Source organism: Molothrus ater, chromosome 7, assembly GCF_012460135.2.
Source record: "Molothrus ater isolate BHLD 08-10-18 breed brown headed cowbird chromosome 7, BPBGC_Mater_1.1, whole genome shotgun sequence".
NCBI lineage: Eukaryota > Metazoa > Chordata > Aves > Passeriformes > Icteridae > Molothrus > Molothrus ater.
In genome coordinates, this window is record NC_050484.2 from 5,000,235 (window position 1) to 5,017,968 (window position 17,734).

General features: G+C 45.0%; 1 protein-coding gene across 1 annotated transcript in view; it reads right to left on the bottom strand.

Moving 5' to 3' along the window:
* The window catches only part of MAP2 (microtubule associated protein 2), a 222,199-nt gene that overhangs the window by 47,439 nt on the left and 157,026 nt on the right, over positions 1 to 17,734 (bottom strand). The window contains 1 exon segment of the mRNA XM_036386476.2: positions 1,609 to 1,722. Coding sequence (XP_036242369.1) covers positions 1,609 to 1,722 — 114 coding nt within the window.

A 17,734-nucleotide genomic window follows, 5' to 3' on the forward strand; every position in this document is an offset into this window, starting at 1 on the left:
AATTTATTTTTTTCAATTACTTCAATTCAAGTATGTTGAAATTCTAAACAAACTTCTTAAATGAACTCAGCATGACCTTTGCATTTGATCTCATACCAATAACTTAGAGAATTTTCTCTTTAAAAACAGATCCACTCCTGGGACTTAACCAATGTTAAAAAAAAAAAAAACCAAACAGATTTGTTTTAACAGCTCTGTCTCATCAACAGCACCTTTCAACAGGCAGATTTCAGTTTACTGTTCAGGGCTTCTTTCCAAGCATAGGCAGAATTTTTCAAAAGCCCCAACAGAATTTTCCAGGCTTCCTCCTATTGATTTCAGTGTGATTTGGAGAAGACCATATGTGACTTGTCCTTAAGATGTGCTGTTCAGGGACAGAGTATTTATAAACTCATCAAATGCATCCGACCACAGGAACTGTAACACCAACAGTTGTTAACTGAAGACATCCTTCTCACAATGCCTTTTAAATTACTTATCTGACTAGATGGAACTGAATATCCATTTTGCCTTTCCCAGGCCTGAGTGAAGTGATTTGGAGAATTGGGGTCTTCCATGTAAAACTGAGTCTCTGCAAAGAAGGGAATTACCAACCAACACATCTCCCTGCTGCAGTTCTAAGTTAGTTCAATGAAGCAAAAAACCGTGGGAACCAAATTTCCAACAAATATTCTAAATTAGTCATTGACTTTAATTCATTCCTAGGCAAGGCCAAGCACTGCACCAAAACAAGCAGATTACCACCTGTGGGGAAAACACTGCAGGGCATTGTTTTGATTTAATCACAATGAACATGCACTCAGCAGAATCTATCCCAGGACAGGCTTGCATGACTTCCTTACCTCAAGATGAAGTATGTCCTTTCTCTGGCCTTTGGTGGACATGTTTTGAGCTACTGCAAAAGTTTTCTGGCAAGGAGCAAGCACTTTAGGTACAAATGGCTTTACACCTACCTTCTTTTATAGATAGATAAGATAGATACACAGACATGTATATTTCAGAGGTATTAAACAAAGGAGGCAAGAGGAGATGGAGACCAGCAAGGACCAGTGGCATTCTTACCCCTTCCAGTACAGACTGCTGGAATTTGCTTTTACCATGTGACTCCTTCTTCCACAATCTGCCCTCACTCTGCCTGGTGCTCTCAATCTGGTGTGCCCCATTCATTCCTTTCTGCTTCCTGTGAAGATATTCCCCCTCCATCTATTTGAGCAGCTACCACCCAACCAGCAAAGCCTCACTTTCTTTTTATTTGTCACTCCATCTTTGCCTCTTCAGACCTTAATCCTTCACATGGCTGAACACAAACAGTCCCAATCAACACGATGACAAACCCTACCACCAAACACACTCATGGCTACTCAACCATGAGTCAAAACCAAGGTGGAGAAGTGCTGTTAGAGCAAACAGGGAATGAGGCAGTCACAGGGCCATGAAGAACAAGGATCCTGCTATAATCCTGTGGTCCCAGCATTTATCCACTGGTGGCTCTGGTTTACAACCACAACCATAAGCAACGTGAATACACAGCTGGAACTGCATTTTTTAATATACATACAGACATCTGCAGACACAAGGATACCTGGAACATTCTTTGTCTCATTTTACCTAAAGGTAGCGATCCAGGCTGATCTTTGTGCTGGGCTTCTTTTTCCTGTTCACCTTTCAGGACTGCTACAGCTTCAGCTGTTACTACTTGTACTATCCTTGCAGACACTTCTTCTGTGGCAGCAGCAAAGTCAGGAAAAAAGAAAGAAAAGCATACTGATCAGAATGGTGTTTTGAAATCAGAAGATTAGCTTAAACAATAAAAAACCAGAGGCTGATTTAATCCATTTTTAAAAGGTAATCTTTTTTCCTGAAATATAAGGAAATCATTAAAAATAAAAGAGAAGGACTAGATATTCCAAAGGTTTCAGTGAAAAATGCCAAGTATTTATAAAAATCAGGAGCTTGCTCTAATCAGGATGCACAAAGCATCATTATTAAATGTTCTTTCTATTAGGGACAATGTGCAGCAACTGCAATATTTTAAGACAATCATTTTTAAATGTCTAGAAAAACGTCTGCAGGTATTGTTTTGCAAACAAGGATAGAATGGGCAGCTGAGCAATGTAATTTTTTGACATTTAATATACAGAGTTAGCTGCATTCCAACACGCCCTTTTGGACTCTAATTCCTCCTCAACAGCATACAGTATGCATTAAAGGCACTTCCCAGACAGCCATCTATGCTGCTGAGGGACTTGAAGGGCCAAACAGCATTCTTGCATGGTTAAAATCAATACTTCATCTTCCTCACCCCTTTGAAGGCTGCCACACAAAGCTTTATTTAAACAGTAGGTGTGAGTACCATGCAGAGGGATGGCAGAGATGACATTTTTTTGGTGGAATGGGCTCCTTGCTGCTGGCCCCCAAGCTGCTCTGTGCACGGAGCTGACTCAGGCACTGCATGCTTGACAGAGCTGGGTGCCACAGAACCCACACTCTGCTCTTCCCCACTGCCCACAAGCTGTAGCACACCAGAGAAGGGCTGGGAAGGGGCTGCTCTAGTGAGCAGAATGTAGTAGTAGGACCACTCAAGGAGTGAATGCTTCCAAACTGAGAAAGTGTCTCAGCTTGACTCCAGATGCACTCAAAGGCGCAGTGAAACCTCATCAGGCACACAGATGCATATGGAAGCAACCAGAGAAGTTTCCTCCCCTCTGGAAGTTCAGGTGCCTTTGATGTAACAAATCAAGATGTTAAGGGCTGGTCCAGCAACATTCAGAGAGCAAAGGGTTTGTGGTTCTTATCTGTATGTGAGTCTGCTCTCCCTTAGTCATTAATCAATGTATTTCTCTCTCTCAGCCAAGCTCAGTGGAAATAAACCCCTTCCCTCTCCAGCTATATCCAAGTGCTGTCTGACAGCTGTTCCCAACACAATGGAGCTGACCCCCAGGGAAGGCCACAAGCTGCACAGTCACAACCCACCAGCTGCACAGCTGGGCACACCTGGGAACAGAGCAAAACTTCACTGCTTCTCCAGCCCTTGTGTGGAGACAGAGGTTTGTAATGGCAGATGTCAATACACCCTGCTCCTGCCAGAGCCCCCATTAGTCACCATCCTGAGGGCAGGAATAAAAGCTCTGCTCACTCATTACCACATCCTTCAGGCAAGAACTGGCTGGGAAGGGCAAGTATGTTTAAATCAATGCCCTACATGTAACTTCACAGCAACCACTCTGACAAGGGACTGTCCATTAGATTAATAATGATTTATTTTCACAGTTACTCTTACAGAATTCCCTTGTACTTTTAATGTGAAGCTATTCCTCTTCATTTGTCCTTTAGAAAAGTCAATTGTTTTTCCTAAAAAACACAGATGTGAATTGCCACAGCCATGTTTGTCTAAAACCAAAGTGCTAGGTTAATCTTTCTTTTACACAAACTATTTAACGAGATATTAAAAATCCCCACCCACTGGCTAAGAACATTCCTAATTGTTGGTGTTTATACCCTACAATTCACTGCACTCCTGGCTGGTTACCTGGAGGGCAGTGACTGCAACAGTTCCATTGGCTGCTGCCAACAGCAAAAGTAGATAGAGGAATACACCAGAACAACTACCAAGCAATGAAAAAAACAAGCTGATTTGAAAAACATGAATTTGAAAAAACATTTGAAATACATGGATATAAACTTGAGGATAAATTCAGATTAGAAGTCTAAAGATGCTGCTTTCCTGCTGTCAGGGGTGAGAAGTTCTGGCAGCCTTCCACATTGGAAGAAATAAATCAAGTGTTTTTGAGATGAGGCTACGTATGATAAAGGTGCCCGTAGGAGGAGAATACGAATAGCAGCTCTAGTTCTGCTCTTCTGTTTAACAACACATCCCTAGTATGAGATCAAAGTCCCCTCTGTGGTTAAGCAGATCAAATGGAGCACCATAACCCCACCAATCAAGTCATGCATGTGGCCAGTCCTATAGATCAAAGAACAGGGATATTGATTTAAAACCCAGCAATCCTCCCAGCTGCCTTTCAGGGGCCTGCACCTCATTTTGGGGCTTTGCACCTCATTTTGGGCTGCTTCCACACTTGCTGGATGCTGGGGGTGCTTCTTGCCACCTCTTGGTTCCTACCTCGCGTGAGAAACACAAAGCAGACACTTCCCAGACCTCCCAGACTCTCACATGGTGCTGCTGCTGCTGCAGACCAGTGGACTGGACAGAAATGTGGAATCCTTACAGGTCCTGACAGCTCCCTGTGTTGTGAGGCACAGGCAGCCTGCAAAGCACGAGCTGGGAAAGCCTGGGAGAAGGAATCTGCAGCATGGCCCACCCTGCTCCTGGGGCCCTCCCCACACCACAGCGTGCTGCAGCACCTTCCATGGGCTGGGGAGAGACAAACTCCTCCTCTTCCACAAAGCAAACTTGGATAGCTGGTGTATCCCTGTGCAGATTCTGCTCTTTCAGAGCAGGAAAGAGCATCACCAAGACAGCTCTAGTGAGGCGGACAGCACAGAGCTTCACTGAGTGCCGCAGCTACAGAAGACCCCACACCAATTCCTGCCACCTGAAGGATGTGACATGTGGCCCTCCTGTCAAAACTTCCACCAAGCTACTAATGACAACATCATCAAGACTGTACTATTGGCTCAGATCAACAAATCAAGATTCAATGAGGAAGACTGTTAAAAGAATCCATTTTTGAAGCTTATGTTCACGTGAAAATTTTAACGAGAGGCTCCAATTAATTTCTGATATAGAATATGCAAACCCCTATCAGGTTTAGTACTCTGGAGCATATCCAAAGGAAATCCCCTTGGTCAACTACTTTCCATGAGCCAAGCAACTCTCCTCCCAGCAGGGTTAAGATAAATCATTAAAAACTGCCTCCTTTTTAATAGAATTTACACTTGTTCCCATCCAGCCTGGTTCTCTACCACAAATGGACTCTACAAGCTCAGAAAACAGTTCTCACCCTCTCAGCTCTCTTCCTGATTTAATTTGCTTGGGACAAAGATAATGCTCCACAGGGAGCTATGAGGGAGGGTGAAAGGTTGTCTCCAGTTAAATAGAAATTTCTATTTCAGGCTACGCAAAATAAGTAAATAAAAATAAAAATGGCCTCTGGGCTTGTATGTTTTGTTCCGTTTGTTTTATTTGGCAGTGTTCTTTAATCAAGAAAGGCTTATTTCTGAACACTCTGCTGATGGATATTTTGGGTGACACAGGGGGCATGGGCAGTTCATCAGAACAGTGCTTTTGCCATACATGACTGCTGCAAAAGGACAGACTTCTCTGTACTAATGGACACTATAAATAGAAGATCCAGTGGGTAAGTCAAATCCTCACAGGGCTGCTATTGAGACTTTTCATAGTTTTCTTATGGTTCAGTTAAAGTTCAAGGCAGCCTAATGATAAAGAACAAACAAACAAAAAAACCAAGACCAAAGACCAAAAAAAAAAGGGAAAATTAGGCAGCTTGAATGCTGTGGATGCTGGGCTATCTATTCACCAGACATGGTTTTGCTTGTAGACATTAATTTTCCCTCTCTTTAAACAGGCAGACTCTCTCTGACTCTACTTCATGCCACAGAAACGGCATTAACATGCAAAACAATTTACAACAAATAGATTTATTTCTTAAAAGCAACAAGGAGCATGGCTTTACCTTAGACTCCAGCAGAACAAAGAACAGCAACATGCCTTTTTTTGCATTTTGTAGATGTTGCTCCTTTTACCAAGATGCCAGCTGTTCATGGCACAGGACACAGAATGAGCTTCACAGCTTGATTTTAGGGAATACAGAAACCTAAGGTATAGGCAGCCCTTGAATGGGATGTCCATAACAGAGGGAAAACACAGTGAAAACCCTCAGCATGAGCTCTTCAAAGCCCTGACAAGGAGCAGGCTGAGCTGAGAGGCCAGGGCTGACACACCAGGATGGCAGTTCTGCTGCTCCCTCAAAGGTCACTTCAGACCACACTCCAACAGGGCTGCCAGGTCACCTCTGGCCAGCTGCTGCCAGTGCCACAGCTCTTCTGTGGCAGGCACAGAGGACAGAGCCCTGTCTGGGGCACCACACTAATTTAAACCAAAGTTAAAACTCAAATGAACTAAGCACTCTGTGTTCCTGGTTTTGGAAGTCAGCCCAATTCTTCTCCCAACCCCAGCATACCAAATCAGGAGATCAGCAATCTCCATGTCCCAGGGATGACTTGGGGACACAAACCCTTTCCAGAGTACTGAGATGCACAGAGGATGCTGAACCAGCTGTGATGGGGAGCCACAGCCTTCCCTCTTGGTTTAGAAGACCTGATGCCTCCAAAGGCTGCTGCCCTCCTCACAAGTACACCCACAGGCACAGGAGCTGCCCAATCCCCAGCCCAGCCACTCCAGCACTGAGAATTACACTGAAGCAGGTGTAATTCCAACTTGAAATTCTTCATTCCTGCACTCCCTCCTGATAGCTGAGCCCCCTTCCCAGACAGAGACTCAGACAGGGGCTGGTAAATGAGGTTACATGCCAAAGACTGGCTACAGCACAATGCAGTATCTGGGATCAGATCCTGTACAAGGCCAAGATGTAATTTCAAAGCTCTCCTTGGTTCCTTATTGATCCTGCTGCATTTGTCATTGGAGTGCAGATGTCTCCACTGGCACATTACCTACAATACTTCTATTTCCCATGACAGCTTTCCATTCCATTAACTTTTATAACAGACATGTTTACCAGCCCCAGAGACAGATATACAGACAGTGGCAAGAGTATTTTAAAATAGGTGTCTGAGCTTTCAGGTCCTGACATAAACATTTCCACAAAATAGTTTTAAAATATAGGGTTTTTTAAAATCTGCAACTATAAAGGCAAGAGCAAAAATCAGATCTGTGAGACATCTGTGATGTCTGTTCTTTACATGCCCTTTTAATGGTTGTCCTTCAGCCTCTAGCACTTTTTTCTCTTTCAACCTACCGCAACCTCAGACTCAACTCATGGAGAAGCTGAGTTTGCTATGAACACCACTTCTTAGGTGAAACTGTTCAGCTGCTTTGTTTCATCCAGCAATGCCTTTTATCTTCTCTCCCCTGTCCCTCTGTGCAATGATTACTCTGAGGACTGGTTTTGACAGGATGGGCAGGGCTCACAGCCTCTCCCTGCCTCACAGGTGTGTGACTGGCACTGATGCAAGGATCCTGCTGGCAGTGAACTGGGAGCTGGTGCAGCCTGCCCTGAGAACAGCCTGCTAGTCACCTCATGTAACAGTGTCAGAGATTAATCAGGCCACAGTTCCTCCAGTCAGATCAGAGTGCTTCTCCTTAGCTCTTCTCCTTTCCTGCCTGCAGTCACCTGTGTTTCATGACTGCCACTCAGCAAGATCACAGGGCCCACTTATCTATTGCTCCTTCCCACCTTGAGAACCCATTTCACAGCAACTGGGACAGCGCCTCCTAATATGAAATGCATACCACATCTCCACAATTTCATCAGGACAATCTTCCCAGACTAGAGCAACATCATGTCTTCCTCTTTCTGGCAAGAGCACTACCCAATGCCACCAGGGTGGCAGCAAGACCTTGAGTGTCCTGTGGCCACAGAAGATGCCACCTGATCTCTGTAAAGCATAACTTGTTAAAGGCATAAATGAAGCTTACCTATTTAAACTGCATGGCCATTCTCATTTCTGGGCTGAATATTTTGAACTGGTGCATTATGCACCAGACTGAAAGAATCCTTCTTGAGGGAATAAAACTGTTCTTTTAGAAAGCAGAGGGAAGGATTCCTGTTCTAGGAAGAGGTAAGGTGAACACCTTCAAATCCAATTCTCCAAATAAAGGATTGCAGCTCAGTAGAAGACACCAATAACCAACTGCCTGATGAGTAGTGTGCAGAATCCCTGCTCTTATTTGTTTTCATTTATCTCCTAAGCATTCTAGCCCCTTCTGCTCCAGGAGAAAACCAAAGAAAAGGGATGACAGGAAGGAGGAACAGAAAGAAGGAGACTGCAAATTGTGTCAAAACTTCACACACATTCATGGGGTCACCCATCAAACACCTACCAAGAAGAAAAGCAGCGAGCTCAGTTAAAGTAAAGGGTAATTAATGTTCCTGGAGCACTGAGGCAGAATAAGGGATTAAAGAAAGCTGCAATGAGATGGAAAGGATAAAATAATATGTTTCATTAATTTTGCTACATTTTAAGGAAACAACACAGGCAGGGCACAACAAAAGGATTAGCTACATGTATACTTGCAGAACTGTGAAAACAAAGCAATTTCAGTCAAGATGTGCCTGTCAAAATCCTCAGTGGGATTCAGAGCAGTTTCCAAGGTAACCAGCACTAATTGTTGGCACAGTGCAATCGAGTCAACAACAAAAGCACAAAGCAACCTGCACCGCCTTGTGAGGCAAAACACCCCACATATTCCTGCAGAAAGAGAAGATACAAAATGGCTATTTGCTGTCTTTGATGATTTGAAAAGCAAAACAGGACCTATGGATTTTCCCCCCCCGAGTCCTGCAGTTCTGAGTGCAGTCAGGCTGTAAAGCAAATAGCGATTCGATTTGTTTAAAGGCATTAGCCAGTCCCCTAAGGACAGGTCCTGAATCCATGCACAACTCTCCTGGAAGCTGGTGGATGACTTGTTTCACTCAAGACTACTGAAATGTTGGAGGAAAAAAAGAGATGCAGGCATCACCCAGTGGCATTTGGGGTGGAAAAAGCAAAGATACACCTTGGACTTGATCTCTGGGATGATGACAGCTCTAAATACTGCCTTTCTGCATGCAGATTAAAAAACAAATGCACAGCAGCTATCAAAGTATCATGAATAAGTTATATAAACCCCCAAAAGTGCCAACAGATTAGTGCTTGAGATTGAAGAAAAAAAGCCATAACATAGCTTTGCAGAATTCAAATACTGGCTTTCAAACGGCTTTTGTGAGTGTAAATATTTTGCTGTAAGTAGGTCCTTGATCTGGATGTTGGCAATATTAACAATAAATGGCAGGAGTTATGAAGGCAAATAACATGAACATCAGCTTTTAAATGAAATGCAGCCACAACACAACAGACAAGTATCATTTCCCTAATAAACTCATTGACTTTAAGCTACGGCAGCATCCATGAGGATAGGGACAGATTAATTTAATCACCAGGATTCACCAGCTAACCAGCAAAACAGGCCAGAAAAGGTCTGTGTTTTGGGAAAGAAAAAGCTCTGACAGTTTAATGCACTGGATTCCCAAGGTACAAACATTCAGATTAACGTTGGGGAAAGATGTATTGCAGTCACTGTGTGAGAAGGGCAGAGCAGGTGGAGCTACAGCTGAGTACCTGGCACAGCAGCTTCATACCCTGGTGAGCCCCACTGCAAATGCATTACACCTCTGTGTTTTGGGGTATTCAACAGCCCCTCCCTTTGCTGTCCTCAAACTCTAAATTGTAAATCTGACCCACCACCACCCAGCTCCTTAACACTTTTGAACGTGATGATCTTGGAGGTCTTTTCCACCCTCAGTGGTTCTATGACTCTTGTGCTATCGGCTTTATATCAGAGTAAATCTGGTGTACAGCTGGAGTCCTGGCTGCAGCTGAGCAGTGCTGGCCTGGCTGTGCTCTGCTACAAACACAGGGTGGCTTTCCTGGGCACCCTCAGCTGCTCTGCAGCACTCAAGGAAGCAGCAGGGAAGCTCAGGCTGCCTGTCCCTGGATTGCTTCCACATGTTTCAGTTGCCCTGCTCTGACTGAATTTCCCTGATCGCTTTCTTCAGTGGGAGAGTTGCACACATAGTACAAATCTCCAAGGCACACAGTGGGAAACCTAAAGAGACTCATGCTAGGAACCAGGAGCCGTTCTGAAAGCTCCAGTGAGCCCCCTCCTTTGGCTCTCTAGCACATTTATTAGGCAGAGGCCTCTGCCACACTATCAAGCAGCTCTAGAACAAAACAGCAAGGGACCAGTCCCCTCCTCAGTCCCCCCTGGAATATGTAAGTCTGTTAAAAAGGAGTCAAACCAATGTCAGTACAATAATGCAACACTTTGAAAATGAGCCCTCGTTACTGCAATACTTGTTTCCTGTGCATCCCCTGAGTCCATCTTCTTAAGTCTATTGCCTGGAACAAAATATTTACTGTCAGCATTTCCCAGCCAAATCAGAGGTGGGAAAAGCTATCACTTCTGTTTTGTCTGATGCATGGGCAACACAATTTAGAGCAATATTGAAGATGACAACACCAAACCCACAGCCAGGGCAGGGCAGTGATGTTCCACTGCCTTTCCTGAGACTTGGCATCAGCTCAGAACAACACCTGCACGCACAAAGCAGTTATATCTATCTCTCCCCAGAAGTATTAATTCCCTAGGACTCACACAGAAGAAACCACTTTGGCTTCAAAACAAAGAACCAGATATTTCATCCTTTCAGTGTGAGTAAATGCACATAATGGGTAAGTCACTTTAAAATCAATATTAGCTTTGGGCTTCAGTACAAGTTAACATTTTAAACAAACCGACTTTTAAGAACCTCTACAAAAGTCAATGAAGCATCAGCCACCTACATAAGGAGGTGATGCATCCCTTAAAGTTCATTTTTAGCTCCTTTTGGGATGATTTTAAACAATTTTACAGTGCTTTCTCTGATGTTTTTAAAAAAGATTCACAGTGTGCTACAGAAACTTTGCTGGATTTAAGCTTTAAATTAACATTAACCCATGCACATATTGTGTGGGATTTAGTCATGCCTGGTCAGGATGACTGAAGATCAACCTGTCAATGCCAACAGGATGCTGGTTTAACCCACAGGGGGATGTTTAACACATAAAATGCAGCGATGCCATGCCCTGCTCACCTCAGTGCTCACGCTGCTGGTCCAGCCCAGCTCTGCACTGCAGCAGCAGCTGCATGGCTGATCTCTCCCAAGCCCTGCTTCCCAGTCCAGCCTGCACCTGTACCAAGGCAGGGGTGTTTCTCCTGCCAGCAAGGAATGGTGCTGCATCCTTCCAAAGGAGCACGTGCAGGTGTCCCCACAGACAGACAGTCGCCTGTGTCATGTACAGATTCACTTTCAGAGCAATTCTCAGCCAAGGTCAGCAGTTCTCCCATCTCTCCCCCTCTTTTCTGGCCCTGCCCCAGCTGAAGGGAGCCTTGCCTTACCAGGACTCATCCCTGAATCCTGCTCCCATCCACTGCCTGCCCACTCCTGGGGACTGCCAGCTCACAGCTCTGTGTGTGCAATGTATTAGGAAAGAGAAACGTGCACCTACACTTGAAGATGGAAAATGTGAGAGATGCACATCCAAGCCCTCAGTGCAACTTCAGTGTCCTGGCACAGGTTGCCCAGAGAAGCTGTGGCTGCCTCATCCTTGCAAGTGTCCAAGGTCAGGTTGGACAGGGCTTGGAGCAGCCTGGGATTGGAATGAATGAGCTTTAAGTTCCCTTCCCACCCAAACCATTCTATGGTTCAGTGACCTTCTGAACTACCTATTCCACTTTTGCCAAAGCTGTCTTCTCTGGCACCTAAATAGCTGCAAGCTTCTGCATCCACAGTGCTAGAGATGTCCAGCTGCTGATGGGAGAGCTGAGACCAGGGCTGGAGGCACTGCAGCCTCCAAGAGAGCTGCATCCAGAGGCTGAGCTCCTTAGTGTACTGAGAATGAGGAGCAGTTGTGGAAATTCCAGGTTGCAGAGCAGCTACACTGGATGGCTGGGATAAAGCTGGGAGCACATACAGAGAACAAGACTAAAAAAAGAGACAACATAAGTGAGAAAGGAGAAAGAGAAGGAAGAGCTGACAGAGCAATTGTTGAGAAGGATGACATATTCTCAAATAGAGAGAAAGGATGCAGGGAAGGAAAAAGAAAGCAACTCATACACAGGAACAGCCAGCGATTAGTTTCAGCTCACCAACATCCTCTGCAGGCTGTGTTACCCCAGATGTAGCACATACTCTGAATTTGGGGTAAAAAAGGAACAGTCACCACTGAATCCTATTTCCTCTCCCCTTATGTGGTGCAAGGCTGTGGATGAAAGCAGTTTCAGTACAGCAGCAAGACTGCCCCATCTACACAGCACTGGCAGCTGATACATTCAAAAAGAGGAGCAGAATTATCTGTCTGGACAGATGCATGGGCAGAGAACCAGACTGTAAATCAGTTTTATCCTAACTGCCAGAGGTTATAGGGGTTGCTGGAAGCTCTACCAAACTGATCATGTGTCATTATGAATTAGTCTCAAGGAAGGAAATAGAAACAAAAAGCAAAGTACCTGGAGTTTATTTTCCTCTCTCAAAATACACAGTGCTTCCCAGTGAATCTGATTTCCATGAACCATTCAATCTACTTAGTCCTGAGTGAAATGACTCTGAGAAGCAGCTAAGAGGTTTTCCTGCCCTGGAGCTAATGATATCTTTCAGTTATTTTCCATAAAATAAAACTGCATGCAACTAAAACTAAAGTTTCGGAGAGTTATTTTCCACACACAGGAGAAGGGCTCACTCCCATGATCTAATGTACACAGCTGGAGTGCCTTGAGTTTCCTGCACTTTTTGCACATCATGAGGAATGCCTCAATATAACAAAACCCCACAAAACAACCAAAACTGCATTTCTAAGTCATCACTTCAGCAGAGGTTTTCCAAGCACCATTTACTGTGCTCTGTAGTCAGTCTGTGAAACAGCAGAGAAAATGTAAATATTTTGCTCAGAATCTCCCAAAGAACAAATAACAGTGTAAACACCATCACAGAGACATCTCACTTGGAGTGTCTATGAATTTCCAGATCAGCCATTGGATCAGCCACAGGCACGGGACCATCAGTGCTCAGCTGCCAGCCAATGCCAGCTGTTGTGTGCTGATTTCCATCTCTTCAGCTGGCAAAGGCAAGCAAATCTCTATTACCATTATAAGGATTGAATTTCAAGTGAGCAGTTAATCTACCAGTAGCAACTCCACAGAACAAAAAACCCTAACCAAAACATTAGTACACACTGAGTTTTGCTGTCCTTACCCAGGATATGAATACAGGAAGAGAAGAGATGGTTTCTTCTCTATACTGTAACCTCACAGATTAAAACAGCAAGAAAGACAAAGACAGGGGGTTGTCCCTTGCTTCCTTCTACTATTTCCTTCGAGTTTCTCACTCAAATTCAAACTCAGATTGCCTTTGCTTTCCAATTTTAATAGAGAGTAGCTAATCGTGGTTAGTCAAATCAAGGAGTTTGCATATATATCTCTCTCATACTTGTACTTTGTACAGAAAATATACCCCAAAGTAACATTTTCTTTTCATTTCCATGAAAGTGGTGCCTCAGTGAGGACTTCAGAGTGGGGCCCCGATCACAAAGTGCTTGGAGTCTCTTCCTTATCTCCCTTAACCTTGAGAAGCAAATGCTAGAGGAAAAGAGGAGAAAAACTAAATCCTCCTTTCCTTTGTCAGCCAGCCTGACTGTGGCTCACAGACGTCACAGGGAGCCTGTGCACTCCTGAATGCTAAATAATCTCCTAGGCTACATACTTTCTCTCAGTGGAGCTTAGAAAGAGATCTCACTTTGAGCAGGGCCACGTTGGCATGGCAACGGGGGGAAAAAAGGAATCAGCAAGCCTGGAGGAGACTTTGTGTGACTCTCATTTTTGTGAGGGATGTGATGGTACCTACCTCCTCTCCACCAAGGGTTCAACCTGTGCCCAGTGGGTGAGGAAGGGCTGATGTCCACTCTGTGTGCTGGCAGGACCTGGGGACGCCTTGTCCTGGGCTGGAAAGCGCATCAACGCTACACCTGAGCTTCCACAGTGGAAAAACAGGAGGGAAGGATTTGTGAAGAGTGGGGCTGAGTGGGTTAATGACTGCCCTCATGACCCAGGGCAAGGGAGCTGGAAATGGGGCCAGCAGTGCTCACCAGCACATCCCCTGCTGTCACCTAAGAACCTGCTGCTTCCCTTCCAAGGTGACTTTGGAGGGGAAGATGCCATTTCAGCTCTGCCTGAAACAAGAGTAGCTGTGTGCCTGCAAAACAAGGCTCTGTTGTTTAGTAATGAACCTTCTTCCAAATCTTTCTGCCCTCAGATCAAAACTGGAATGAAAGATTATATGCTGGCACAGTCCCCAGCAATACCAGCTGCTCAGTGCCAAATATTGCCCAGTGTTTCTGAGTGTCCTTTATGATGCCATCATGGTGATGGAGACCATGACAGACCCTTTAAACACAACAGTAATGAGCCTTTGAAGCACCCCATCTCTACCCCTTCTCAAGGGGCAGAGCTGAGCCCAGCCCAGAGGGCAGAAGCCTGTGGGGAGGTGGCACACAGTCCTGCACAGTGCTGGGCCACCTGTCCATGGCTCTGCACAGAGCTTCTGGCTCACCTGGGGTGGCTCTCTCCACCCTGGGGCCTTTAAAAGACAGGGCTTTTAAAGTCCTGTCTACTTTATGTGATTGATGAATGCACAAGCTGTTTCCTACCACATGCTTTATAAAATTAAGAGGACTCCAGCAGAACAGGCCATAAATTAGAATGTTTTCTGGGCACAGCTGCCCCACCAGTCACTCAGCTAATGCCACTGCTGGATGGTCGAGATCTGACCAACAGAGACAGGGAAATCTGCATTTACAGCCCTCATTAGAACAGGTACTGAAACATGGATGGTGGGGAGGGAGGGCAGAGGCAAGCAAAAAGCAGAGACAAGGCAAAAATGAAACTCCCAGAATGCCTTCAGTATTTGACATTTTCAGCAGCAATAACTCTCCTGCTCACAGCAGTCCCCCAAGAAGGGCTGCAGATGCTCCCAAAAGGCAACTTTGACAAACAGAGCTCATGGCATACAGTCTAAACTAAGGTGTGGCTGAAACATGTTATGAAAGATGCTTCTTCCATATCCCAGCCTTGTTGTTCCTTGTTACATCTCTGAGGTTATAGATTATGTTTTCTGGGAGCACTGACAGCATCAAGTGCGTGCTGGTTGCCAAGCCAACACGCTCACAGGCACTCTGCTCTCACTTCTTAAAGAAGCACAGCTGCTTTTGCACTGCTTGTATTGTAACAAGGAAACAGCAAAGTGAATTGAAACAGCAACAGGGAGCCTGAGGAAATGGCTGTGGATGCCTTCCCTGGGCCAAAAGCAGCACTGATGTGGTAGAATGCAGCAATTGGCTCTGATGGTGTTACAGCACCTGGTTTGAGATACAGTTTTCAAAAGCAGATCTGAACTACAGACTTCCAGAGGAGCTTAGGGTTTAAAAAGCCTGATGGCTGGTGTTCTCTAAGTGGCTGACTCCCAGCCATGGGAACCAACAGCACCTGCACACCAGGTTATCTCACCCTCCTCCCTTTTCAGACAGTAATTTTTGCATTCTGCCCACAACTGTGCCAGACCCTCCAGCTCCTACCAAGATATGTCAATCACTGACTGATTTCTGAAGCCCTAAGAGGAGGTGGGAGGGCAGAGCCAGCCCCTTGGAGAGGTCATGACTGGACAAGAAAAGATGTCTTACTGGATTGACTGATAGGGCCAGCCACAGAAAAACCCACAGAAAATGGTCTATATAGTAGTTATGGAATATTTTAAGGGTCAGGGAGAAGATAGCTGTGGGTAGGGAATGTGAAAAGATGGAATTTCTGTGCCTTTACTCCTTTATAGCAAGGTTAACAGAGAATAGTAAAACCCCCAGCATTTTTTACAAGTTCCCCAGAGGGGTTCTGCTGCCCCCACCCACACAGTCTTCAGCAACACACTTTGAATATGTCTATAATATTCCAGTAACGTGTCCCAGAAAATGACACTTGTACTACACTTAACACAGAGAAGAAAAGTTTCAGATGCCTGGTGTGTTTGCCTGAATCTAAACTGGCAAAGAGGATGGTGTACAGTAATTACTGTCACATTTCCTGGGCAAGGGGAGGGAGATCAAAATGCCTAATTAACAGCTTCTTTCCCATGGGAGCCATCAATGACATAGTAAGATACCTTCTTCCAGCTCTGTAAAATAAATAACAGAAATGGGACAAACCCAGCAGTCACATTCAGCTCTGAATGTCATTGATTTTGCATCCTTCTGTGCATTTTGTCTGCATTGCTCAAGACACGCCGCTTGCTGAAAATGCACATCTGACAACAAGGCTGGGAGGCTCCTTTGGGAAACAGGCATTCAGGGAGCTTATCAGGGGACTTACAGCTCCACAAGGACTTGGGCAGCAGCAGGACAGCCAGTGCAAACAGCCAAATGAAAAGCAAAGCTCTGACAAAAGCAGTCCTGTTGGAAAGAACAAAAATGCCTCCACACAAAGAAGGCCTGTTTGTGTGTCTACTGCCAGTGCCATCAGAATATTACCACTTGTATGGCAAAAGAGAGAGGAAGGAAAAGGAGATTAAGTGAGATGTCATTAGAGGAGGGAACAAACCACTAGCACACCATGGGAGCAGGGTATGGCTCTCAGTGCATTTCAGCCTGGAAAGGCTCTTGCATTTAGTGACCCCAAACACAGAGCTGCCATTCTGCTCCAGGGCTACTCCAGAGGGACTGAGGGCCCTCAGCCTGCACAACAAAGCACCACAGTGATTTTTTAACCACCATGGTGATTTTCTAACAGTGCTGTGCTGATGTGGGCTGTGAACAAGATCCTCTTGACCTGGAGACTGACTACTGCAAGGCAAGGTTATGGAAGACAATGGGATACAGACTGTTTCCTTGAGACACAGCAGGAGGCTGAAACAAGCACAATTCCCACCTTCAACATGTTTTTGGGGTTTTTTGCATAGCTAACCTAAAGGGATTCTGCCAAAGTACTACTTGCTGTGACAGGGCAGTCTTTCAGACTCACACTCCCTGCACCTTATAGAAATATGCTTGTTTAAAAGAGTAGATGGTCAGAGGAATAAGTCTGTTCCACATACCCATTTAGTCCAGCTTTACAAAGCCTGAAACAAAAGGCTGAATTAAGTTAAATTACATTCCAAGTTGTAATGTGGTTTGTCCCTTCCCAGTTTTCTCTTCAGTTGTTTCCTGCTGTCTGAATCCCCTCCTTTCTGGGGTAGTATCTGCCATCACACAAAAACAAGTTTTTCTCTGGATCAGCAGATAAAACTGGACCTTTTTCTCTTGTCCTTAGCTTATCTCACAATTTTCCTTTTTCCCCTGCCTCTTCCCACTCCTGCTTTGCTCCCTCATAGCCTCCACCTCACCAGCTCTCCTGCTGAGCATTTCCCCACATTGCTCAGCCCCTCACATCAGCACTGCCACTTCTTCATTCCTCCTCACAGGTCTCTCATGGATCTGCCATGGGCTGCCTCTCACCCACCTTCCTCGTGACCCCAAAGTGCCCAGCCTGCAGTGGGATTGCTGTGCCCTGTCAGGGAACTTGTTACAGCTCACCACAGTCCCTTTGCATCCCACATGGCTTGGGTTCACTGAAGGGCTACATTTTGTCACCCTGGTATGACATGTTACCGTCCTTAACACTGTCTGCCACCAGGACACAGACACTGTCCTGAGGCTCTGGTAATAGGATTTCAGGAAATGCTTTCCCTTAATCTGTCAAAAAAATAATTCGTCAAATAACAGTGTGGATAATCCAAACCCCCTCCAATTACAAATCTGAATTTGGCATATAATGAAGAAAGCACTTAATCAGTTGAGTCACTGTATATAAAGACATATTGTAGAAGATGCTTCACAATGTTCACCACTATTATCCCTAATTATATAAATTTGACTGGTAAATTTGACTGTATTACTGAAAAAATAGATGCATTTTAAG